The sequence below is a fragment of the Pleurodeles waltl genome, chromosome 5 (assembly GCF_031143425.1).
Source record: "Pleurodeles waltl isolate 20211129_DDA chromosome 5, aPleWal1.hap1.20221129, whole genome shotgun sequence".
Taxonomy (NCBI): domain Eukaryota; kingdom Metazoa; phylum Chordata; class Amphibia; order Caudata; family Salamandridae; genus Pleurodeles; species Pleurodeles waltl.
The window spans coordinates 1,770,358,265-1,770,385,689 of NC_090444.1; the positions used below are offsets into that span (position 1 = coordinate 1,770,358,265).

The 27,425-nt window shown below is 43.0% G+C and overlaps 1 protein-coding gene and 1 pseudogene across 1 annotated transcript in view; one reads left to right on the plus strand and one right to left on the minus strand.

Annotated features, from left to right (window-relative positions):
* CNIH3 (cornichon family AMPA receptor auxiliary protein 3) overlaps positions 1-27,425 on the minus strand; it is a 443,940-nt gene that overhangs the window by 266,916 nt on the left and 149,599 nt on the right. The window contains exons 2-3 of the mRNA XM_069236797.1: positions 18,922-18,990; positions 4,915-4,962 (exon numbers count right to left, since the gene is read on the minus strand). Coding sequence (XP_069092898.1) covers positions 4,915-4,962; positions 18,922-18,990 — 117 coding nt within the window. The remainder of the gene's footprint in view (positions 1-4,914; positions 4,963-18,921; positions 18,991-27,425) is intronic.
* Positions 9,635-9,990, plus strand: LOC138297438 (small ribosomal subunit protein uS10-like; annotated as a pseudogene).

The following is a 27,425-nucleotide window of genomic DNA, read 5'->3' on the forward strand; positions in this document are numbered from 1 at the left end:
GGACTGCTGCCTTCCCTTAATGGCTGACCTAAGGTCAGCCAAAGAGGAAAGGCAGCAGTCCCATCCCTCCTGGGACCTCCGAGGCTGAAGGTAAGTGTGTGTATGTGTGTGTGTGATGTTTTAAAATGAATGTTTGGTGCATGCGTGCATGTTTGAAAGTTATGAGTGTTGTTAACAGATGTGCGTACATGTGTGAAAGAATGAGTGTGTGTGTGTGATCTTTTAAAATGAATGTTTGGTGCATGCGTGCATGTTTGAATGTTATGAGTGTTTTTAATGGATGTGCATGCGTGTGTGTGTGTGAAAGAATGAATGTGTGTGTGCTTCCCACCCGCCCCCCTCCCTCCTAAAGCTGCCAGCTGCCACTGGTCCAGGATCTGATGTCAAAAATGGCAATAGTTCCTGTACCAGAAAGCGAAAGAGGAAAAGGATGTTACTTTTTAACATCGTTAGTAAAGAAGACTGCAAGGGATTTTTGCCCTGAGTTAGACTTAAAAAGGTGAATCAATTCTTGCTATGCAACCCCGAGAGTTGTGATACTCCATTTGAATCTGCCTCTGATACTTCAAGGAGATGTACTGACATTAATAGACGTATTGGATGCATATCTACTAGTACCAATACATCAGAACTCACAGATGTTTCTATGATCTTTCGTGGGGTAAGAACATTACCAATTCAAGGTACAGCCTTTAAATTAGCATTGTCTCCCAGAGTGCTTACTAAAGTGCTTGGCTAATTAGTGGGAATTATGCAAGAGATAGATGTTCACGTTCTTCCACATCTGGACAATATTCTCATAAGTTATTTTTCTAAGGCCCAGGAGGATACAAAGCAAGTCTGCAATCTTCTGCAGACATATGGGTTCCTAATAAATTGCAACATCTGGAGCCGACACCCAACTTGCAGTACATAGGGAAGTTCAAATAGAGAATAGAAGGCCTTTATTCCTCTAGCCAAAAAGGACAGGTTAATGAGCAGTGTTTTAACTCTATTGACACAGAACATAGAGATGGCCAGAGAATAGCTCAGGGTTCAGGGGATATGGTAGCCTGTCTGACAGTGGTCCCTTGAACCCACGTGCACCTCCATCTTCTAATAAAGCATCTGTTGAGGTTCTAGAGATTCTGTTCCCATTGAATCCAGTGTCAAAGTAGATAAGGGAAGATCTGAACTGGTGGTTGATAATGGAGCATTTGGAACGGGGGATCTTTTCAACTGCAGTGAATCCAGGTGTAGTGGCTGCAGGTGCCAGCAGCAGAGGTTGGGTGGCCTGTGGTGAGTTTTCGATATAGCAAAGGTGATCTCTGCAGAAGGCACATTAAACCTTAAATCGGATGGAGCTTGCAGTGATCTTTTAGGCTCTGGTGGAATTCTACCCCCTCTTAAGGTAATTGGCAATGAAAATTCAATTTAACAATTAGATGGCAAGAACATATGTAAATTGCCAAAGGGGTTCTCACATTCCTAGTCCAAGAAATGGGGTATAGGAAGAGACCAAGCCTCTATTTTTGGAGGCAGATCACCTACCAGGGATTGAAAATGGGTTAGTGGATGGTCTGAGAAGGATTTTCCCTCATCAATGCTCATGTGTCAGTGCACATTTCCTTTCAAGGGGTTAGTGAAGATGTATGGCTTCCACTGGTTGGATCTGTTTGCAGCAAAGGACAATGCATTACTTACACAGATCTGTTTACTGAATCATTATCTCAGGGCATAGTATCAGGATACAATTTATTTCAAATGCATCAGAGACCTTCTTTGTGCATTTTCCCCATTTCCCTTTTATTCAGGGAACCATGGAAAGTCAGGGAGGAGAAGGTGAGATTGCTCCATTTTTGCCAATGATGCCATGGTCCCTGGCTCTTGAAACTGTCATTTTCTGGACCTTGGATGTTTCCGTCTCCACTGAGGGAATCCCTATTGTCAGAGGAAGCTCTGAGGAGAAATAGGTTGCGGTCTGGAAACAGACGGTAGAATTTTCAGAAGTGGTTTAGTACTAAAAGGGTGGATTCTGTTTCATGGATAGCTGCATGCCTGTTGGATTTCCTCAGCAACGGTTTTGAGTTGGGGTTAGCAGGTTCAAACCTATGTAATCAGTTGACAATTCAGAAAGAGAAACACGTTAACATTGCAAAACTGGGCATCTAGACTTTTGAAGAGTATAGCAAATAAAAGGCCAGTAGTTCAGTTGCCAGTTCCACCTTAGAATTTGCAATTGGTATTACATTGTTTACAGGTCTCACCTTTTGACTAACAAGAAAGTATCTTCTTGAAGCACCTATCTTTAGTAGTGATAACCTCAGGCCATAGGTTGGGAGATATTGGAGCCTTCTAAAGTAATCCGTTTCTTAGATTTCTTCCTGACTAAGTAATCTTAAGAATAGAGCCAATGTTATTACCAAAAATAGCTAAGACTTTTGGTACAGAACAGTAAATAGATTTGCTTGTGTTTTTCCTAGAAACGGTTCTCCTGAAGAGAAGAAGCTACAATGTCTAGATGTGCATAGAGCACTATCCATCTATATAGGTAGAAGAGCCTCTTTCAGGAAGGTCCAGTCAGTTTTTCTTACTTTTTTGACATCATAAATAAGTTTAAATCCTGCACCATCTATGTTATGTAGATTGGTGACCCAACAGCTATGTTAGCACATGATTTGTCAAATTATCCGCTTACTAATATAGTTCAAGGGAGATCAATGAAAGGGGCAGCAATTGCCAGGGGAGTGGTTAAAGGAGGGTATCTTAAAGAAATATATACTGCTAACACCTGGGCACAATTAATACTTTTGTGTCTCACTGCAGATTGGTTTGGGACGGTTCATTGTCCTCATTGCTTGCATCAGTAGTTTTGTTCACAGCACAAACATAAAATGTATTCTTTTATGTTGAATTTTCTTATGTAATATTTAATATTCTGGTGCAGTTGGATTAAACAGTTGGTGGGCATTGATTAGCAAACCTTTATTAGTAATATTTTTCTTTTGTACAACGATTCAATAATATAGTTCTATTATATAGAGGAGCTTAGGTGGGTCCACAGTTATGATGACTAAGATGGAAGGAAGAAGAAGTAATTCTCTGACTATTTACTGGTAATCTTTATTACTTCGAGTCATAGACTTCCTCATCACAGTCATACTGCCCTTAATCCTTCTCCGAAAGACAACAGTGAAAATATATATATATATATATATATATATATATATATATATATATATATATATATAGAGAGAGAGAGAGAGCCTATTGGCGGATGCCAGTAGGTAGTTATAGTTGGGACCTAGTTTCCACAGGAAGAGCGTTATTTGTTTTGCCAATAACTTTGATACTGCTTGACGGAGCTTCCTGACATTTTTAAAACTTATACTACAGTCAGTTCAGCTGCCGTCTTGAAAGTTTCAGGGTAATTTGTCAAGAGAGGGTTGAGAAAAATGGGAAGGATCTAAAAACGCATTTTCACACATGCATGTTTCCATAGGGATTTTGAACACGACTATAGCCCGAACCGCTGGGCGGAATTACACCAAATTTGGAAGAAAGCTAGCTGTTGGTCCAGAAAGCGTGCTTTTTCTGATTTGGTGTGAATCCGTTCAGTAGTTTCTGAGATATTAGAGGTTAAGAAATATAGATATCTAGCGACGCAGAGGATCTGCGGATCCAACTGTGCCATGCTGATATCTGATTGGCTGCCACCACTTCAACAAGGTAGTGTAAGCAGCCATTTTGGGACTTGGCTTCAGCCGAGTCCTACAAAAAAAAGATAAGAAATGAAACGGGAACAGGGTAGGGACACACTGTGCCCTTAGCATTGGTGCAGGGGTCCTCCAGGGAACGCGCCAGGGCTAAAAAGTGCTGGCAGCCAATCAGATCTCACTATGAGATCAGTCAGATTTGCGGACCCTCCGCATCCCTAGACATATATCAATCTTTTTTTCTTTAATAACTACAAAACTACTGAACAGATTTACACCAAATTACTAAAAATACTCTTTCTGGAACAAGATCTAGCTTTCTGAAATATTTGGTGTAATTCCGTTCAGCGGTTTGCCCTGTAGTTATGTTTAAAATCCCTATGGGAAATTGCATGGGGAAAACATGTTTTGTCACCCTCCCCCATTTTTCTCAGCCCCTGGTTGTCGAATCACCCTGAAACTTTCAAGACAGTCGCTGAATTGAGTGGCAAACTAGTTTTGAAAATTTTGTGAAGATTTGTTAAACGGCACAACAAAAAGATTTTCCTAGGGAAAGGCAATTCTAACTATAACTACCTATTGGATATATATATATTTATACATATATCCTCCACCAAATGACACAAAGTCATACGCGGCACACACAGGAATACTTGTGTTTGATGTTTATTCTAACAGCAGAAACGAGTAACCCAAACACCACCAACGCGTTTCAACCACCAAGGTCTTGATCACGTGGATAAGTGATCCATTAACAACTTAATTTATAGTTTCTCCTATTACATGCCATTATGAGGCATTATGGGATATGTAGTCACACCAGCTTTCGCATTATAAACCACTACAAAGTGAAAACAAATTACAACTCATTTCAAACCCCACACACCACTTTGATTAAAAAAAACAAAATGTATATATAACAAATATTAAAACCACATTTTTGACCTCTTATTTACACACACCAATTTCAAATTTTTGGAAACTCAGACAGCCCTGATTCGAATGAAAACGAAAAAATTAACAAATAAGTAAAATGAAAAGCTATGAGCAATGTGATATTTATTGCTTGTCCTCTGAGTTTAAAGATAGCGCTACCCCTAGCACCAGCAGAGCATTCTTTGAACTGAAATTTCGTCCACAACCTTTGAAGTACTTCCTGTCTGTTAGATACAAAGGTCAAAGACAATCCACTTTACACAGCAGAAAAGGTCAGGCTTACCTTCCGCAGCAAAAAGCAAATGCGTTCAATGTTTCTTAGCCGCTCCCGCTGTTAAAATGATGAAAAATAATAAACATGTTAGAAAATAACTATAGAAGCCCCAGATTAACATCAATAATCAACTGAAATTATTAATTTACAAAAAAATAATTTCATGTTAAAGATAGCACACCTGTGCTATCTCTAAAAATGCTTGCATACCTTATATTTTTCATGGTTACACATACATTGGTGAGGCAATGTTAGAACATTGGGGGTTCATTCATCTGCTCCCCCACCCAGCAAATAAGTTCTTTAAAGCAGTGGTTCTTAACCTGTGGTCCGGGGAACCCCGGGAGTCAGCGAAGCCATCCCAAGGGGGTCCATGACTGCTTAGAAAATTTTACAATATTAGCATTAACAGAATAATAAAGTTTATATTAATGAAGTAACAAGTCAATTTAAAAATTGCAAAGCGTTCTGTAAATGTGAAGGAATGTGAAATTGGATGATAAAAATTAAATTAGTATGTGCAGATTGATTTGTGAGAGGCGCATTTCAAATGCATTAAACAGAATATAGTATGGACAATGAGTGGCCTCAATCGAATTTACTCCCCCTCCCCCTTAATATAAATATTTTGAGTTTTTTTCATATTTATTTCTGAATTAAATAAAATATTTCATCATTTGTGTATTTGTTTGATGAATATTTATTTCTGTATTGTTTTGCGGTTGCAATCCGCGGTCTGCTCCCAATAATGACTCAGTGGTGGTCCCCAGGATTCAATAATGGTTCAGAGGGGGTCCCTGGGTTCCAGTAATGACTAAGTAGGCATCTGCAGAAGTCAAAAGGTTACGAACCCCTGCTTTAAAGGATCTTTCTGTGCTGGTCACAGTGACAAGGAGTTGGGAATACATAAAATCAACAATGGACAAATGCCCTCCACTTATTGGTCCACTTATTGGACTGAATCAACCAATTTTTAAATTTAATGCTTTTAAAAGACTCTTTTAGAAAATAAAAATGAGTTGCAGCAGAATGTGTTAATCAAAAAGTTAATATTATCACATTCATGCACCAAATATGCAGGGGAGCAGAAGAAACAGGGTTGATTCTAATGTGAAAGAGCCTTATTCTTCTTTCAACTGTTTTATTCATCTCTTTTAATATTGTTATTGTTCTTTTACAAAATAAATTATTTTAGTGGAGAAGAAAGTGTCCAGGTAATCCAGAGTAGTGGCGCAACAAAACGTGAGCTCCCCCCGCAAGATATGCTGAAGAGCACCCCCACATTCACATGACAAGGGGATGAGGGAGCCCCCTTCAGTATGGGTAAGGCTGGGGGCCCCGTCACCCTGGGGATTGGGGGGGCCTCTGTTACGCTCCTGATCCCGAGCCTTGGGCCATCTATGTTTAAGGACCTGCATTCAGCCTAAAGTTTTGAACTGGTAGGTGGACTGGGCTGTAGCAGATCTCAAATTCCTTATTTGGGCATTTTGTGTGCCTGATCTCTGCATGTACCCTTAACTCTTGTACAGAAGGCTTTGGCCTTGGGTAACGCACTTTGACTTTGAATCTGGCATCCGTAGGCAGAGGGTTCTATTAAGGTCTATGTGGCGTGATCACATTTTTTCCAGTTGAGGGATAACTTTCCTGCTTGGATTTCAGTCTACTGAACTGGGTTAACATTTATTGTGGTCTGGCTTGACAGCGAGGAGAACCACCAGGAATGGTCTTTGGCTCTGCCCACATGTTTGGGGGCCAGGAGTGTTTGATTGGGCAGACGTTGTGTGCTTCCACAGAAATGTGCTTGCCCTCCATGCTGGGATCATTTTGTTAATTTATCCAGCTGCCTGAGGTTGATGTAAGCCATAAGGGAACAAGGCTCAGCAGGAGAAAAAAACCACTTAGTGATAATGATGAACTGAGTTCTTCGCTTCCCTCTAACAGTGCTTACTTTTGTGAGGATGAATCCACTCCCAGAGACAGACAACCATGCACAACTTCTATATTGTGATTTACATTTTTGGTTTCTCCTCCTTGCATGTTTGCTGCCTCATCACTGCTAATTGCATGCAAAAGTTTGTCCTCTCGATTTACCTGCTGATCCCTTACGCGTTGCAATGTAATTGTCATTATAAAAGCCTAAAACAAAACTACTTCCAATGAACATTTGGAAACAAAAATCATGCGTACTCGCTAAATCATAGAAGTGACTACTTACCTTTTAACTCTTTTATGCTAATAAAATGAACCAAAAGTAAAACAAATACTTCTCGGACAGCACTTCAGCAAGAACTTCACCCACGGATTCAGGAAGGCAGCCTTTTAAAAAAACAAGAGGAACACAGTCTGAGGATGTGTTGAGGAGAGATTTATGCAAATGAGGAAGACCCTCTGGTAGTTACCATGTGAAGTTTCCTGTCATCGGGAGAAGACTTGTAATAATACATAATGAGCCAAGTCAATGGGAGTAGATGATAAATCTCATTGTCTTTCTCGAAGTAATGTGGATCAGCAACTTGACTGACCTTTTTTATATGTTACGTTCATTAAGTATTTGCATTTCAAGTGCCTATTGCACTTAAACTACAAGATATTTGAAGCAGTTGCTACTGCTCATTACGTGTTCATTTTACAAGGATAAAGCTCCACACCAGAACAAAATTCTAAACTCAAGAGTAAATCAAGAAGGGATCAGCACTGAATCAAATGTGGTGTCATGGCTTAAGCAGTGTCAAGGATGTGACCAACAGTGACCACATATCAATTAGTAAAGGTTAGATTAGACAAAATAGCAGTCCTATGGCACCGGCCAATGTAAACAGGTCATGGTGGTTTAAAATCTGGCTTCTGATCTGAGTTCAGTGGTAGGATATCTGAAGATGATGTCTCAATATACCTCCTAAATCAATGTCTCGAGAGCCTATTTATGGCGCCCTCGGCTTGAGCTCTATTTTGCCATTCTGTCACTGTGATGTGGGTTCCAGTTCATCGGAGTAGCTCTCGCATTTATAGTCATAGATAGCTCAATGACACAACATAAGAACTTGCTTGTCTTAGGTCTCAACTTCAGTGTTTGCCAATCCATTGAGTTATATGATCCATCATCTCGACCCACAAGATGTCAATCATAAAACATAAACATGTCATATGATGGATAGTGGCCTTGGACCTTTCACATCTAGGACAATTGTGGGTGATTTCTGGAAATATGTGCAATTTGAATGGGGTGAGGTATGTGCAGTGCATATAATTAAATTGAATGAACTTTAGTCACGTGTTCCTGGTAGCTTTATGTACATATTTAAGGGTGGCTGCCCACTGCTTGCCTATAAGGTCTACACCCATGTCATCCTCTAAGTTTTCTTTAAATTTAGAGAGATTCCTATATTGTTTTGATCTGAGCGATTTGTAAAGATTAGAGATTATATGCCAGTGGCACCTCGTGCTAGCTGTTTCTAAAGTCCTACCAATTTCTGGATCATTTGGAATTTGAGCCAAGGTTGACACAGTGGTTTTGTATAGTGCTGCACATGTCAGGGATTGGCCAGATGGTGGGTTTACACCTGCTTCTATTCTGGCAATGTATGAGTGAGTGAGGATCATAAGAGTGTCCAATCTGTATAATTGTAGAGTTATTCCATACCATTCTGTTTTCCACCTCTTTAACATCCCTGCAGAACTGAAGGGACCAGATTGGGATTTCCAGGGCATACACCTCCTGTTGTCTAGTGTTTTGCAGATTTTTACGCCAGCAATGTTTGGCTGTGGACACCAAGAGGACAACTCAAGTGGGGAGCGGCTGTGTTCCCAGGAGAAAATCGGCCACGGTCATTCCTTTTAAGGTGGCCCTTATATACCAAATGTGTACTGTATTGCCTGTCATCAACTATAGAAACACCCTCTAGAATCAAGCCTCTCCATAATCTGTTTCAAAGTTAGGGGTGTTTTATCTCCCTTGATGCACAGGATGGAACAATTTGGTTATGGCCACTCTCCACATACTATTTCCCCAAATGGATTCTGTCAGGACCTTGTTTAGGTCTTTAAAAGCGCAGGCTGTAGGTATGGTAGAGTATACTCTGAATAGTATTCTTGGTACAGTAGAGAAGTAGTAGATCTTTTGTGTAGGAGAATCATTACTGATAGAGCTACTATACCCATTGGAGATATTGTGGGGGGGTCCAGACAGTGACTGATTGCGGAAGTTAAATCCCTATTTAGATTACCTGCTGTGGTATCCTCTGGCCTTCTAAACACGTCCACACCTAAGACCTTGAAAGCATACATTGTTAATTTAAGGCCTTGCAGGTGTTGGGAAGACAGTGTTCTGCACTCGGGTCAGTCGGGTGAACATGGGAGACGTGCTTCTATCCCGCTTGAGATATTTTCAAATTCTTTTACGTTCTGCAGGATAACCGAGAGGCCTTTGAGAGCATTATATAGATATAGGAATATATCATCCTCGTATAAAGAGATACGTATTTGGCCTTGCAACAATATCCCATAGTATTCCCCTTCTTTACGCATATGATAGGCCAAGCAAAACAATAAAGGCGAAAGAGGGCAACCTTGCCTTGTTCCCCTCTGTATTGGGTATCTGCTCTGATAGCATTCATTCTCACAGTGACTTTCGAACTCAGACAGCAAGATCTGCAGTTTTTTTCCTGGCTCACAGTTCATTGTTTGATTCTTTGTGTGAAGACGAATAAGTTGGTCAGTTAGCATGTCAGCCATGGCATTTAAAGATGCTGGTAAAGCACATGTGGAACATGAAGTAGCTATTCACCCCATCAGAATCACCCTGGCTAGTCAGAACATGAAGTCACTTTTGAAAGCCTGTGCTGATCTTATTTGAGGTGCTGAGGAGATAAACCTGAAACTGAATAGACCAGTTTGCATGCCGACCAAGACTCTGCACATTATTAGTTGCAAATATTTGTGGAGAAGCAACAAAGACTTGGGGTGGTTTCCAGATGCAGTTTCACAAGCGCTTAATTGACCTCCATAGTAATTCTGAGATTGAGAAACAGCCACATGCATCAGTATGAGCCTGGGGGAGAAGTGGAAGCTACCAGTGCTGATGCATAATTAACTGTTTTAATAAAATATAGTTACAAAATAAACAATAGTTTACATAAGAGTTAGATCCACAAGGGAATTCCCTCAGCAAATCCTAATCCTCTCAAGATATGCTATAACTACCTCCAAGGTATCATATCAAATGCCTTTTCCATGTCTATAGAAACACCAGCAGCATAAGCAAGATCAGATGAGCCGTGATCCGAGACATGGAATAAAAAGCATTTATTTGCACCAAGATTTCCTTTTGGTACAAACCCATTTTGATCAGGGAGGATAAGATGGCAGAGTATGTTTTGTGGTCTTCTGTATAATATCTTCCGCAATATTGTCTGGTCAATCAATCAATCAATCAGAGTATTTGTAGAGTGCACTACTCACCAGTGAGGGTCTCAAGGCGCTGGGGGGGTGGAATTATTTAGAATTGACAAGGTTTAGAATAAAGTGTTCATAGCACAATCAATTTGTTGTGCCTCTGCCTGATTTTGGCAGCACTGTAAGCATGGCATCCTTAGGGAGGATGGAGCCTTTGTCGCATGCAGTTTGGTACATTTCCAGTAAGCGCTGTGCTAATAATATTTGATAGGTCTTATAGACCTCCAAGGGGTGTCCATCACTGCCCAGAGTTTCCCCCTCAGCCAGCTGCTCTGCAGGTACGTTATCCTCTGCTAATGAGGGTTGTGTATCTAATTCTGGTGTCTGTTCATGAAACAGGCGAGACAGTGCAGCTCTGCACATTTACTCATCTCACATAGACTGCTCAATAGCTGCTTGCAAGGTGTATACGTGCTTACAGTAGGCGATAAACACCACACGTACGTCTGTCTGTGTATATGTGAAGGATATGACCATTCGGTGTTTGAAGGCAGTAATGCTTGTGCGGGGAGCTTCAGTCTGTATTAGTCTGGTTAAAAAAACAGCTAGATTTGTCACTGTCAGCGCCTTTCAAATCTTTACACTTTGTATAGTTGGGGGAGCTCAGTTTAGCCTGCAACTCCCCGTGTGAATGCCCCTTTGCGGAAGAGCGGTATTATCAGCCACTAGGGAATAGAGCGCTTTTTCCAGAGAGTGTATCTTCATTTGCAACATATGTAAGCAGTGCTTAATTTGAGCCGGTGGTTTCGGGTGCCCAGCACCAGCACTTTTGACTGCTGCCACATGGTGGCGCTGTGTGTAATTTAGAAATGAGCAGAACATCAGTTATTCTTAATTCAGCTGTCCAAGACATTCTTATAGCCCCGTGGGCCTCGAACTGTTATACTTGTAGTCGTGTGATGGTTAGTAGTGATGTCACTAGCAGTGCTGGCAGGGGCAATGGGTGACATAACATCCGGTGGCCTCCTGAAAAGAGCCCCGGCACTTATTGTTTTACAAATTAAGCTCTGCATGTAACGGTTTATGTGGTGTTGTTCGTATCCCTGTTTATGTAGACACCGTGTACTTAAACCTTAAAGGTTTTCCTTTCACTCAGCATATCTGCTATGGAACCCACATTTTTAGCAATAAAAGTGCTATTTCTTCATGTCCAGGAGTCCTACAGAAGGTTCCACAGAGTGTAGCGGGCTGCAGTCTCCCTGTGGGGTACCAGCTGGTGGTGCACCCCATTGTAAAGCGAGCTGCAGGGGTTGTGGTCAGAAAGGGCCCTGGCTAGGTACTAAGCTCCCAGAATCAGCTTCTATGTATACAATGTAGAGAAGATCATGTCTATACACGTGTACAGCGCATCAACAGGTGAGTACTCTAGCTCGCAGATGTGTTGCTGTCCATAGATCCCTGAATCCCCAAGCTAGGACCCTTCCGACAGATGTTCAGGGCACTTTCCAGAGAACACTCCTGATTGTGACAGGTGCCACCTATCTAGGCCTGTGCCCAGGACACAATTACAACCGCCAGCCACAGTGCGGGGTCACAGGGACTGGTGTTAACGAGACAGATACACTGACCAAGGACGCTGAAAGCCCCCATGTTAGCAAAATGCACTGAGGCAGGTGTACCGTTCTGCAATTCAGGGGGCTCCCCACAACTACAGAACACCCCTCTAGATCCATGTTCTACATTTTAATTGTAAAAGCTCAAGCGCGCACTAATACTCCCGGCATAGACTGATTACTGTGTTAAAAAAAAAAATATATATCCTGACCATCTGTGTCACAGCCACTCACACTCGGTGTTGGTAAGGTGTGTTTCCTGGAGGATTGCAAAGTGTGTGATATCTTTTTGCAAGATGGCCTAGTGCCCGGCATTACAGGTTACATGTGCGTGCTGGCATTGTAATAAAAGCTGGGGGTTGGTGGAGTAAATGTATGTTCAGGTGCACTTACGCAGGTCTGTAATATGTTTAGTGAATGCCTGAGTCATTCCATGGTCTTGGAAGAGGTAAAACCGCTAGTATTCGTCAATAAAATGATCTGATTTAAGTTATGCAATTGATACTTCGTCCTGCTCTGAAACAAAGAGCTATTGTTCGCTAACAAACTGAGCTGTAAACCCCCTTGCAGGGCTGGATTAGAAGTTCATCTTGTCCAAGCATTTCAGTGCTGTAAAATGTGGAAAAATAAGGGGTGGGTTGAGCAGTGTACATCAAAAGCGTTCCATCAAGCACTTCGAGGCCCCAAAATTCTTATGTCTGCAAAGTATTACCTAATGCTTACCTGTAAAGCGCATTACAAAGCCATGTCTATGACAGATTGTAGCATTCATCTCTTGTAGCAACCTGCATCCGCTTATGTGGAACTGATCCGTTGCAAACCCGCCTGACTTCCTCCTGACATGGGCTAGGATATTACACATTACAATTGCATGCAACGTCCCTGATATTTTCCCACCAGCCTTCCACATATTCACCCTCTAGCACTAGCCTGTGCTCATGAGCCCTTCATGCTCAGCACCTGGGTTTGCTACAAATGCTCATAAAGTCATCTGCAGTTTGCGGGCTGATGCGTGACATTCTTCTAGGTTCAGAATCCAATGTGGATGGAACTGTTCCTCATCATCCTTAGTCCCAGAAGAGTCAGTCCTGATGTCAGCAGTAGACGCAGGTAGCGCCAACATTTTGGATTCTTTAACTGGTTGTTAGCTAGGTGGGACGCGGACTTTGGGGTTTCTCAGCTAGTTCCAGCCCACGCATCAACGTCTTCTTGTTGGTGTCTCCTGTCTTGGCCTGCCCAGATGTTCCATACCGCTGGCTTCAATCCTAGGCAGCTTCAGGCTCCTTACAGATCAAAGATGTTTGCGCCACCGATGTCCTCAGCTTGGCTGGGAAGAGCAGTAAGTATTGAAGGCTCATACAGGGGAGTGGCTTAGTCAGTCAGATTCGGGGGGCAGGGCTGAAACTCAAAATTCTCAACTAAAAAACACAATGGGCCACGGTGTGAATGTGTAAGGTGACCAAAGTTTGGGGTGTGCTGTTCCACTGAGGAGCGGGGTCGTTACTGGTTTGCATTAGGTGGGCCTCTGGTGCTCACTTAGAGTTTGGCAAGCAGGTGCTCTGTTGCAGCGGCGATGGAGTACCCTGTTCACCCAACTCAAGGTCCGCCCGCCTGGTGCAAACTAACCCCGTCCCATGGAGAAAACTGAGTGGGGATCATAATTTCTCTTTTTACATTTCAAAAGCAAATTCCAGGGTTTGGAAGTTTGTTTTTGAAAAATAAGAAACTTTGGAAAAATGTGACAGCTGGCCTTCATGGTTGACAGAGCCTTTTGTTAAACTTTTCCTACATTGACAGGAACTGCCATGATGGTATTTCCTGCCAACGCATAGAGATGTCTGCCGGTCTGGCGGATATCTCTAAATTTGGTGGGTGGAGTAAAGGCAGCAAAGTGCTCTGCCACCCTGTCTGCCTTTACTCCATATGCTAAATTCTAAATGAGGCACTCGTGGCACAGTGGGTGAAAAACAATGGTTAGGAATGCCAGTCCGAGAGTTTGCAAGGGATTTGCAAGCATTAGTCCCATCAGCCTTTTGGGTGTGTGATTGATAGTAGTATACCTGGAAACTAGACATGGCATAACTTTCCAAGCCTACAATTGACAATGATCGTGAATTCTAAAAAGGAGTAAATTTACATCCTTTCAAGGAGTACTTCTATGGTTGCAGATTTGCTACTTTTTCACAACGCAGCAAGCGAGCAAAGTTGCTGCATTACCCCACTTGAATACAGCAGAACTGCACCATATTGTCAAAGAAATTACGCAGTTCTGGTCTCTGTGTGTACTGGCGTAATATTATTTTCAGAAAACGTAGCATCAAATTTATCTTTTTGCTCCAGAGCATAAGCTTGCAGGTGATGTGGTTTGTGGCTCATACGAGCATCATCTTTTTTCGCCAGTAATACTCCGGATATCCTTTTGGTCTTAGTGTATATCATGATAGAGTAAATAGAATGGGTTGTGCTGCTGTTTCCTTTGCCACCTATCAGGGACGGGACTCACATATTGCTCACATAACATTTCCACTAATTAGTCAAAAGTGCTTCATGATCAGTCCGCTTTCAGCCAGGCAGTGATGTGGCCTAAATGCAAGAGCTGCCAACTTTGGAACTGGGAAACCAGGTTTGAGTCCCAGCATCGATTCAACATCCTGTAGTTCTGGGCAAACCACTTGATCTCCCTGTGCCCAATAACAAAAATGTGACCTATGTAAATTAATATTGCCCTCATGTAAAGCGCTCTAATGCCTTCAGGCCAAGATTGGCTGTATATGGAAAAAACTGCAAAAGTTCTTTCCATGCTAGATGGGTGGATGGGTGATGTCATGAGCAGCTGATCACAAGGAGGGGACAACTGCCAATTGTGTGAGGATTGAGGTGGATGGAGGTTGACCTGTAGTGAACCATCCGAAGCCAGTCATTAGAGTAATACCCCATTCACTGAAGCTCAGAGGCTGCTCCCTCAGATCAGGCTATGGGAGGCATGTCCACGACAGGCAAGGGAGGTATCTGAGTGCCTTCAGGGCCTGGAGCAGGCTCAAAAAGACTATGTAGGCCAGTTAATGCGGGGCGCGTCGGCTTGAGAGCCACAAGCATCATTTTGGATGGATCTCTTTTTCCTTGCTGAGTTTGGTGCTCATGTCTGGGGGCTATGGATCACACCCCCACTGAGATGGTGAATGTCTTTCTTCACAGGGACAAGGGGTCACATCCAAAAGGCTCCCCCTGGAGATGGCCCAATGAAGGGGAGACCTCTTCCTCCACCTAATCTATATCCTAGTTCAATGAGGATGGTCCTTAGCTCTCCTCATACAGTCTACCAGTCTGGGGAAGATCTAGCTCCCGCACGGTGTATCCGTAGGCCTTACAGTTGGCCTAGCGCCGTTCAGCCTCAACAAAAGGTTAAGAGACAATGCTAATCATGGTATGGGCTCCCGGTCTCTCCACAGTGAGAGCGGATCTTACTGCCTTCATGCAGGACGGTGTTTCTTTAATTCTGCCTTGTCAGGAGCCTCCTTCATTCCATTCCCTCCTTGGCCTGCTTCTTGGTGCAGCCCAGGCCCTGCCTCCCCACAGTGCACTATGCTGGCTCCGTCTGGTGCTGCTGCAGTTCTGAAATGGCAAGGCAGCATCTCAGCAGCTATACAAGTAGGTGCTGGGCTGTTCTTGCACACAGATTTGATGCACTGATGTTAAGATGTGCTAGATATTTAAGGGCTTCTGAACTTGCAGGTGAGAGCCGCTTTCCACTACGCCTGACATCTTCTGGAGCTTGGCCATGCCCCACTATGGCTGACCACTTGTGGATGGAGTCAAACTCAGCCTAAGCTGTTTTTATATGTGCCTCTTGCTCAAATAAATAAGCATTCTCTTTTATTTACTCAAACTATACACTTGATCAAACTTGGATAAAAGAAGCACAGGTGTGAGAAATTGGGTTTGTTTTTACAGGGTGTGAGACCTACACAAGTAATAGGTCAGCAATTTCCCCTTTTTGGGAGCCAATCATCCCATTGTAAAAATGGACTCTGTCAGGGTAGTGAAGCAGAGCAGTGCAGGACCTACTCCGGGGAGGGGGTGTGAGCTGGTAATCACCATTCGCTGGCACGCAATAATAACACTCAATAAATGATTGCCCAGCCATTGCTTTTTCTTTAGAAAAGGATACTTACACTACTAACCACTATGCATTAATTTAAAATCCATCAGGCAGATAGATATACCTTGGTGATACTCTTAAATCACATTTGACCACTGATGGGCCATGATTCCCAAAATGATAGCACCTCCCTACCTACGCCAGATAGAACATCATAGTACAAGGAGTATCACGTTAAATAAAAGAGGCCAAAAGGCTTTGTCAAGGTGTCACCACAACAACATATATAGCAAGCCTATTGACTTTGTCAAAGGTCACCACATTAATATAAGGCATTGCTTTGTCAAAGGTCCACCATATTAAAAGTCAAATCATCCACATGTTAAAAAACACATTGTCACAATAACCCAGGTTAAATAAATCATTATCACCAATAAAACATTTCAACGTTTGTCAAATAACATTGTCAGCCATGCATTGCTAATAAAACAATCAAAATAAATATAATGTGCTTTTGTGTCTTTTTTTATATACATTAAAGCCACATAAAATTCAATCAAAGAACTAACCCATAGAGGTTACTGTACTCCCAGTTTAAGAGCAAAAGCTCCAGCCTTGTGCCTCAAAATAGTGGTAAAAATCCTGGTAGTCATAGATTCCAAGACCCCAGAAACTTAAGGGTCAGTTTTAAATAATATTCAAAGCAGATGGTCTGCTCGCTCCTGCAGCCCTCATGAAATTCCTTAGAGATGATGGTGGGCCCCTGCTTTCTTTGTGGCCTCACAAGAGGCAGAAAAGTATAAAGGTACGCCTCTGCTTTGGCATTATGGGGCATTCCAGCCAGGAGCACTGAAAATCAGAGTAGCAGCTCTCCCGCTTTTTGGGAGAGCCACATGTCCTCCTTTTCTATTTTTTATGTTTTGAGTGGCCCGGTCTGACTTGGGACTCCACAGGCAATGATGGATAGTGGGGGCAATGGGGTTAGCCCCACGGCCCCTCGACCGTAGGCTGCTCCCTCCTATCGCGAGTGCCCCTCTGGTGCAGGGTGGAGGCTGGCATCTTTCTTTCTGCTGCTACCACCTACAGCAGGAGCAGCTCTCTGTGGGCAAAGGCACAGGGAATGTGGAGGTGCTTTTCAACTGTTTGGACCTTGTGCTGGCTCTCCTCTGTTGCACTGGGCTCACTCCCAATGCCCTCACCCACTGATGGGGCCCCAGGCACAAAGTGAATCTGGGAGGTGGCCCCATGCATGCATCCATTGCAAAATAAAATTAATTAATCCTACAATGACCCCCCAGGCCCAGGGTTATTCCAAGGAAACTGAGTAGAGCAGCACGCTCTCAGCTTTCTGTGGGGGGGATCAAAGGGCAAGAATCTGTAAATGAGCATAACCCTGGCCCCATTAGGCCTATTTTGGTAATCTTGGGCTCAGGTTTCTCCAAGGGGCAAGCTCTAGCCACCAGGATAAGTTTCAGCAGGTTTCATGACCCCTAAAGGGGCACACTCTCAGGGGAGCTGGTCTCACTGGGTCCATATGCCAGGCTTCTCCTTTTCTTGGAGTCTGGTGAGCCTCTCCACTTGTTGGGGCACAGAAGTCAACTGGTCCTTAGAGACTGTAAGAGAACCCACCTCACTGGTCCTGAAGAGAATCACTGATCCTGTGGTCAGTTGTAGACATTAGTCAATTAGAGCACCAGGGGACTTTCCCTTCCAGTTTTCCATGGCGTTGCCACTGTCTAATTCCAGTGTTCAACTCCAACAATTCTTTCTCTCCCTTGTGTAAGAGTTTTTATTTGGGGCTTGAAAGTTCTAGAAGCCATGCACCCCTGGCTAATCCTAGGGTGCCACATCGCACCCCACTGCCCCATTCAACCCTCCTGCACACCATGCTCGGACTATTCAAGATGACACTGTCAAGTGGCCACTGTTCACATCTCCTGTGCAGACCTCTGCTCTACCCCACCTCACATCACTGCCAGGATCTTTCCCACCAAAACGTCATAGGGAAGCCACCCTTCTGTGTTTGTTACAGAGGTCTGGGCCTCCTCATTTGTTCAGTGGACCTCAGTTGTCCCAACCCTGGTACAGTGTGGCAGCTAATTAACAGATGCAGATTTTCTTCCCCACCCTTTCCTCCTCAGGAGCTGAGTGAAGCACTGTTAATTACTCCTTTTTTGTGGGGAAGCCTTTGTTCTCTCTGCAGCGGAGCAGAGCAATTAAAGTGGCCCAGCAGGGAGGCAAAAGGCCTGGACTCTGACGTTAAGTGGGAGAAATATGAGAATTCTGGACAACCCATAAAGTGTACATGTTGGATCTTGGGACCTGCATATTCAAACTGGGTACACATGATTCATCTCAGTTTCAGTATTATACCTTACAGGACTTTGTAGGTCTAAGGGAAATGAGACTGAACTGTAAGACAGGTTTTTCTCTATGTGTATAATACAGTGACACCACAGATGAACCAGTAAATCCTACTGACCTTACCTATGAGTGACCACTGATATTATAAGGCCCATCCCAGATCAACATCTAACCTTGCAGAGTCCCCTCTGCAGCAGGCTACCATGCTCCTTAGGAAGGTGGTCTCACACATGCAGTCTGCACACATGTGCACACCTGTGTGCACACACGTTCACATGTAACCAGCCAAGTGCCTCTTTCCTAGCTGTGTCACAGTATCCTTATCCTAAAAGGCGGACACTAGTGGAAAACATGCACAGTCCATTTACCAGTCCATTTACCTATGTGACTACCGTAGGTGGGACACAAGTAACAATGCTTACCCGCAGTACACAGTCTAAAACCGTGTGATCAAAAAAGCAACAAATCCAGACCTACTATATGGGTGGAACCCAATCGCAACAAAAGGGAATACTTAATGCACCAGAACTCACAACTGATGGCACTCACCGCATGTGCTGGATTACACTGATCTATTGGGCTCTTGAAATCCGTTCTAAGCTCATCGAAGGCGATTATCTGCACACAAAAAAGAGAAGGCAACTGTCATTCCTACAAAGAAGGTTAGTAGACGTTTAGAAGTACAAATGAAGTCGAGCGACTGCATTCCTTTAAAGTGCCTGTCAGTCTTTAGGTATATTCAATCTTCTGTTGGAGATATTTTAAATATATAATTGAGCTGGTCACCAGGTAAAGCACTGCTTACTAAAAACGTGGGTATTCATTTTTAGCAATAGGTCAGTGAGAACTGCATTTTTTATCCTGCCCTACTTTTTCACAAGATTTTCATCCAGCGTGACCGCAATTCATGTCACATGTTGGCAGAATATGTTTTACAGGGAGAGTGACAGATTTAAGAAATTTTTTAGGAACTGGTGGGAAATCTCTGCCCTTGGAACATTGTGAACAGGCATGAACATGCTAAGGTAAGGTTTATGGGACTCAATTCACAATACCGTTGGTGTATCCATAACGTTGAATTTACATGAGGAAATCCCAAATCTTTAATCAGCAAATAAATTGTGCAAATTTCTAGTCCCACACATTGCAGATTTGAATTTATTTTAAGGGAAAAACCTGTATATACGTATTTTATTCTTGTAGTAGGGACATGGGTGTATCCAGGAAATCAATAATGCTATGGCCAATTATGGACACCTACAAAGTAATGACATTAACATGTGCTGATGGGCATTTGCACAATGTTTATTCATTACGGTTTTCCGCCTTGTGGACAACTGCACCCAAGTAGATGGTAATGGGAGTATGAATAAAAATGTTTGACTTGTGCCAATATCCATGTGTAATCCCGGGTGATCTTTGTGAATTTCTTATTGGACTGAACTATATGCAGTTGATAGGAAAAAACCTACAGCAAAATAATTCAGATTCTTAAATGTTTCTTTGTGGATTGGCCCCTTGATGATTCATGCACCCTTTCAGTGCTGTTCTGTCCCATCACACTACAATACTGTAAACGTCAATTGGTGCCGCACAGCACAAAGCATTACAAAATGCTAAAAAGGCTCTATTTGGTTGAATCTGATCAAGAAACCGGTTTACAGGACAATAGTTATTGAAGAGCTGTGTCTATTTCAGGGGGCACATTTACGAAGAATTCCCTTCTGACACTTTAAGTAACGCCTGGAGCATCTTACATCACCTGCCTCATGTTAACATGACTAATGAATCTGGAGATCATCAGAGGATCTTAGAGATCATTATGTGCAAATAGAGTTCCATGACAAGGTAAATTGCATCTTAAGATCCACATAGTACTACATTCATGATCTGGAGATTTGCTCTACTGCAAATTCCTCACTAATCCACACATTTGTAGAGTAATTAGTTAATTCATATTAGAGTTTTTTGTGGATCTATCTAATTTCATTGAAAATAAAAACACAATAATCCAAAATTTTGCAGTTGTAACATATAAAGAAACAATTATTTTCTCTTTATAGGAGTAATTGGCAATTTTTACATCCTCAGCTCCTCTTGAAACTGCTGAAAGTTTTTAGACAGTGAAACATGTTAATGTTATATCATAAACCTTTACACATGTGCTATTACCATTTTGTTTTTAATATGTGCTAGAGTATGCCCCAATAAAATTTGTTCAGTTCAATAAAGGTTGTAGAATGCACACATTTTAAAAAATCATTGCAAAAATTCACGCACATGATGGAGGACACAAGTACAGACTGATTACGACTTCACTCATCCGACTTACAGCCAGCTATAGCAATAAGAGAAATATAGGGGGCCATCCTCTCTTGCTTAGCGAAATACTCCACTAATTTGTCAAACAACTCAAAATACATAAGCCTCCATTACAGAAGAATAACCCCCATTCCCTGGTAAAAGGAGCACACCAATGATGAGAAGTTTGGGACACTGAAGATGAGTTCTACTCTGTCCTCTTAGTAGCTTCTGAGGTGCCTCCTCCGTTTTGAGAAGTATAGCATTCTAAGCACAAGATGATGCAGTTATGTAGCATAAACAAATGGAGTAGCACTCCCTTAGTTTAGTGAACAGTAGAATTCTAGTAATCCTCTAGAGTGTGAATTAGATCTTCTTCACATTGGGGTCACTGCTAGAGGAAGAGAGGTATTACTACTTCGGATCCTGCTTTAATTGCGGGCTATCTTCTATTGCCAGAATGACTCTAGGTCAGTTCAGTGAGGAGAGGTGAAAGGCACAGTGCTCTTTGCAGTGAACATTGCATGAAAATTCACAATTTCCACTGTATTAATACGCCTTAGTGCACAGGACGTCTCCCCAGCACCTACGACACCCTGAGGAGTAGCTCTTAAAAAGGCTTCTAGTACCTTTACTCATCCTCTGCCTTTCCTTTACAGCTGTATCACCTGTCCTAAAAGCAGGTGAAGCAGTATTAGGACAAGAACATGTCCTTGAATTGTTTAAATCAATTCTTCATATCCAAACAAAATGCTTTAGTTGGGTCAAAATATTTTGGCCACACCTCACACTGTTCCTTCATGATCCCCAGTATCCATGCTATATCCAAATTGGTTCTTCAGATATAATACACTAACCCTGGATGTCTCTGATTTTAAACATTCATCTACATAATTGTACTAACAAAGAAAAGAATGCTGAATAATTCCCAGAGGCATATCTTCAGGACGTCCAAACCTGAATGAAAGGAAGTTTATAGAATGGTGTTAACACTGAGGAACATTAACACCTTGAGGAAATCAGTCAGAAACTTAAAAATACTTCAATGTGGAGTACTTTTCCCTGGATTTTTAAATAACAAATTGTAAACTCATGTACATCCTTGATGATAGACTACAAAAAGATTGTGTATTTATATTCACTGAAAAAACAAAAGGTTAAAGTGATGTTATAGTTAAGTGAACATGTCAGTTTAAATGTCATATTTTGAACTAAAAAGCAGTGAAACTCACTAGTTATTTTTATTTCAAGTAACTATAACTTGCATCCCCACCATGCGCAGTGCTGTTGTTAATGATGTAATTTCAGATGTTGTATTGATATACCTAATAAGGTGATAGAATATGCCATGAGTGATGTAATATGTGAAGTCATAAGCAGTCCGTGAGTTATAGATACATGAAATTACTATATCTGGTGAAGTTTATTGTTTTTTAGTTTAAAATGTTATGCTTAAACTGACATTTTCACCTCTCACATCACTTTAACCTTTGTTATTTTCAGTGAACTTCTGAGCTTTGTTTTTAATGCAAAGTAAGTTATGACCATACCTAACTATAATCTCACTTTAAACTTGGTGTTTTTTAGTGAATTTCTTGGTTTTTGTTAACATATACTAATATTTTATTATTACCTTTGGCCGTGCGCAGTGTGGCCAGGTCCAGTGCACAACCCCTGTGGGTGGCTACCTTGGCCATGCAAGACCTCTGGCTGAGTTCAGCGTGGGTTACCTGCAGGGCCAGGCCCTGAACCTAACCCTCTACGAACAACCAACCCCTCACCATGCACAGCCTTTGGCCGTTCACAGCGTGGTGTTTGGCGTAGGGCCTGGCTGCACTGCATGCAGGACCTTGCACTACTTCAGGCAGTCAACCTCACACCACACATGGTCAAAGTGTGGAGTCGGCCGCAGGGCCTAGCCAAATTAGCCAGGCCCTGTGCCCAACCACCCTTGGCGGCCAAGCCCTCACCTCATGCAGCCTTTAGCTGCGTGCAGCGTGGTGTTGGCTGAAGGGCCTTGCACCCCGTGGGCAGGCAACCCCACACTGCACACAGCCAAAGCTTGGGCGCAGGGCCTGGCTGAAATGGCCATGCCTTGCGCCCAAGCCAGGCCATTTGGCCAACTGCCGTTGGCCAGCCAACCCTTCACTGCTAATAGCTTTCGGCTGTGCGTGGGATGAGTTAGCCACAGGGTGAACCGCCAGTACATGGCCAGCCCACCACAGACACACATCCCTTTGTTTATGATGGTTTTCCGATTCAGAGGAACCCTCGCTGGAGTCAGTGTGGCCCCTGCGCACCACTGGGACTCACGTTGGAGCAGGGGAGTCTCTATGGCTGCAACGGGAGTCCCGCAGAATTGCAGTAACCCAAAATAATTTATTTTTAAACTCGACCACCCACAAGGTCCATGGGGTTCAAGGTACTTCTACTACTAACCCCTGTTGGAAAGTAGATTATTGGTAAGCGTAGGTAAGTAACCCAAATAATTTATTTTTAAACTCGACCACCCACAAGGTCCATGGGGTTCAAGGTACTTCTACTACTACCCCCTGTTGGAAAGTAAATTATTGGTAAGCGTAGGTAAGTACCTACACTTAGCAATAGGCCACTAACTTCCACTTAGGTCCAGTTATGTCTCAATAAATTCAGCCCAGCTCAACCCTTGGTAGCTTGGCAACGAGCGACAAGGCTTAACTTAGAAGACAAATGTGGACAGCATTTAAAAATCACAAAACAGTAAATAAGTAAAACACAAAACACAATCCAACACCAATTTATAAACATAGATTATATTTTTATCTTTAAAATGACACCAAAACGGTTAAAATCGGATAAGGGGAACCAGAGATAGGAATTTTTGAAGAATTAATGTTTTCTAGCGCATAGAAACAAACAGAGCCCACCTGGTCGCACCTCGACCGGGGCAAAGTCAAAGTTTAAGGCCGACCGCGATGGAACCCTGCTCCGATACAGTAAGCGGGAGGTCTCGGTCTAAAGTTTACCTTCGGGCTTAGCCGTTTTCTTGAAGATTTTCTTCAGCGGAACTAAGTCGCCAGTCCGATCAGACCTCCCTGGAGCCCTCTTAAGATAAGAGTCACAGGAGACCTCGGTGAAGATTTCTACTTTCGGACTTCAACGATTATTCGGAACGAAAATCCTCGTCCAGGCGAAACCTGAATCTTGATCCGAAGTCTCTGGAGCCCTCTTTGGATACGCTGCGCGGGAAGTCCCGGTCAATTTTCTACGTTCGGACTTAGTCACATTTTTTTAGCTTTTTCCTTCAAACGGGGGTCGACCCTCCTCAGCAAGCCGATTTTGATGCAAGGTCGTTGGATCACTTTTCTCAGAGCCCCTGGAGAAGTCCTGGAAGTCCGGTTTTCCGGAGCTTTTTAGCAGGACGAACTTACAAGTTAGGCCGGGTCGTGGTTGACTCTGTCCCTTTATGGAGCTTTTTACCAAAAGTTCTCCAATCTTCTGGATCTTCTTCTAGAAGGTCTTTGAAGGTCCTTTAGAAGTCCTTTAGAAGTCCACAGTTCACCCCAAGGTTCCAGAAGCTCTGAGTTGCTCCTTGAGGGTGCGTACTCCAACTCCCAGAATGCCCCTGGCTCAAACTCCAAAAGGGGCACTGGATAGTGGTCAGCTGGTCAGTTTCTTCAGGATTTGATGCAGGGGACTCTAGTTAGCTATTTTTCACCTGTAGCAATCAGGGCATCCCTTCTTGAACCAGTTGAAGCCAGGCAAAGTCCTTCTTGTGGTGAAGCCCAAGTGTGCAGCTGGTGCAGCCCTTCAGAGTGCAGTGTCCCGGTGCAGGTCAGGGGTGCAGCAGGGCAGTCCTTCTTCTTCTGATGTTCTTCCTTGTAGGGATCAGAGGTGTGGGTGCATCTCTGCCACATTTATCCTTGCTAATGGGTAGAACGCAGAGTGGTCCCGGTTATCCAATCACAGGCAGGACCCTTCCCCCTTTGATGACCACTTCCTGGGAAGTGTGGCAAAAATCAATCCCAGGGAGCAACATTCTTCAAAAATCCAACATGGCTGAAAGTGTTTTTTGGAGGTTAGATCTGGCTGAGCCCACCCACGGGTTGGGCTAAAAATCCTAAACACACCGCTCTCCTGCTCTCTCCTAATTTAATCAAGAGGGCACCTAATTGTCTGGGGTTGCAGGATGTGAGGGAAGTCCTGAGCTGCTCCAAATGTCCTTCCCTGCCTTTGAAGACCAGTTTGGCCACTCTTCCCCCATCCTGTTTTACCATCTGCTGAGGCAGATCTCCTCCCCCAGGCACATCCTTTGTGTTCAGCCCAGGCCACTTCACACCTCATCAAGGCAGCCTGGCCAATCAGAGAAGAGCACTACAGAGCTGAAGTTGGCAACATTCAGGTAGAGCTTTAGAACTCTTGCAAGTTGTGGGATTTATTATAACAATTAATTTGATATCTGGAACTTAAGGTGACTTTGTTAATTAAAATAAAGTCTCCCCATCTTAGCCTATGGAGGCCATTCACTACAGTGAGGGAAAAACTAATTTGGCTATTTTACATCACTAGGGCTTATACAACAATGTTTATAAGGTCCTTGCCTATAGTTTAATGGCACCCAACCCTAGAGGCACATAGGGCACACCTATGTAAACTTATATGTAAAAGTAAGGTAGTTTAAGGCTTTGGAAGTACTTTTAATTCCAAAGTCGAATTTGCATATAACTTTAATTTAAAAGCAGCCAGCAAGGCAGGCCTGCCTTTAAAATGACACTTGGCACCTCAGAAGTGTACCTATGGGTGCACTACCTAGGCTGGGTCCCTAAACCTACATGCCCTACCATATACTAGGGACTTATAGGTAGGTTAATATTACCAATTATAATTAGCGTAATTTGCATATTCATTTTACACAGAGCACAGGCCCTGGGACTGGTTAGCAGTAGCCAGGGCACCATCAGAGTCAGATCAGAGTAAGGAAAATACCAGCAAAAAGTGAACAATGGGGGCAAAAAGTTAGGGGGCCTCTGCAATCAACCCTGCTTTCACACACACCTTTTTACCTTATTTTCCATAAATTGTAAATAGTGATTTTTGAACAGCACTACAGCCTAAATGGCTGAACAGAATTACATCAGTGATGGATACTTTGCCCCTGAGGCCTTGTGGGGTGGCGGTTTGCAGGGGGATCCACTGGGGTGAAATTAAAAATATCATGGCCTTCCATAGCACGGGGTGCCCTTTTGGTGGGCTGACACATGGCCTGGCCCCACGCCCAACCCCATGCTGCACATGGCCGAAGGCTGGGCACAGCATTAGGGTGGTATAGTAAGCTATGGTAATAAAATATTACTTTACGTTAAACAAAAGTACAACTTCACTGAGAAAAAATAAATGCTAAAGTGACGCTATAGTCAGGTGAAAATGTTAGTTAAAGTGAAACATTTTCAGCTCTAAGTAACACTGAACACCATTTATAGTTAACTGAAGAAACCATAACTTGGGCCCTCAGCCATACACTGCTTGTGACTTTATGTATTATACCACTCATGAAATGTTCTATGACATCATTGATAACATCACTAATGACACCACTGTGCATGGTGGGAGCCTGAGTTATAGTTTCTTCAGTTAATGATAACTGGTAAATTTCAGTTGTTTTTACAGTTTCAAATATTGCCTTTTAACTGATATTTTTACCAAACTATAACATCATTTTAAACTTCATTTTTTTCATTGAAGACTTGTCTTTTTATCTACATCTGTATCTAGATAGATAAATATTCACTAAAAAAACAAAGATTACAGGGATGTTGTAGTTAGGTTCAGATTTTACACACATAAAACCATAGAAATTCAGCAGTTATAGTCATAGTTATTTCAAGAAACTATAACTGGTGCCCTAGGGTAACTATAACTGGCACATCCGCACAGTTTCTCATTATTAACTTTACTGCAAATGTGACGGTGATATAATCAATGATGTCATAGAAGAAGTCATGATTGATGTGACATTAAGCAGTGCAAGGCAAGGGAGTGAGTTATAGTTAACTTAGAGCACATGATGTAATTTCTTGAGATCTGAACCTAACTGTAAAATCTGAACCTAACTATAACGTCCCTATAACTTTTGTTTTTTCCAGTGAATTTCTAGTTTTTTTTTAACCTAAAGTAATATTTAATTACCATATGTTAATCCAACTGCCGCTGCACACGACCAAAGGCTGTGCTCGGCAGAGGGGTTGGCCTCAATGGGCTGATTTCAAACTCCATCCCCATAGTATTTTTGGTGGGCATGGGGCACATAGCCCTCTCCCAGGCCATTTTTAGCCCCGGGACCCCATCCCCGAAAGCCCAGTGCCTTTGGTTGGTAAAGGGTGGCACATGGCCCTCCTCCCCTGGCCAATTTTGGTCCTAGGGACTCCATCCCCTTAGGTCCCGCCACTATATTTACGGGGGAGGAGGGCACACAGCCCCCCTCCCCGGTCCGATTTTGGCTCACGGACCCCATCTGCAAGTGCACAGTTAGCAAAGGATGGGTGCCCTGATGCCCACTCAGGGCACCCATTACACTTTTGTGTGGGAGCCCCAAGGCCCCAGCGGCACCCCCTGGTTCCCTGCCTCCAGCAACAGCCGACATTGCTCATGCCCCCCAGGGAGCAGCTAAAAATGCTGCTCCCTGCAGACAGGAGCAATCTTTTCATCTGTTTCCCTGCCTGCTTCAGTGAGGGCAGGGAAACAGATGAAAAGACCGCCCCCAACTGACAGGAGCA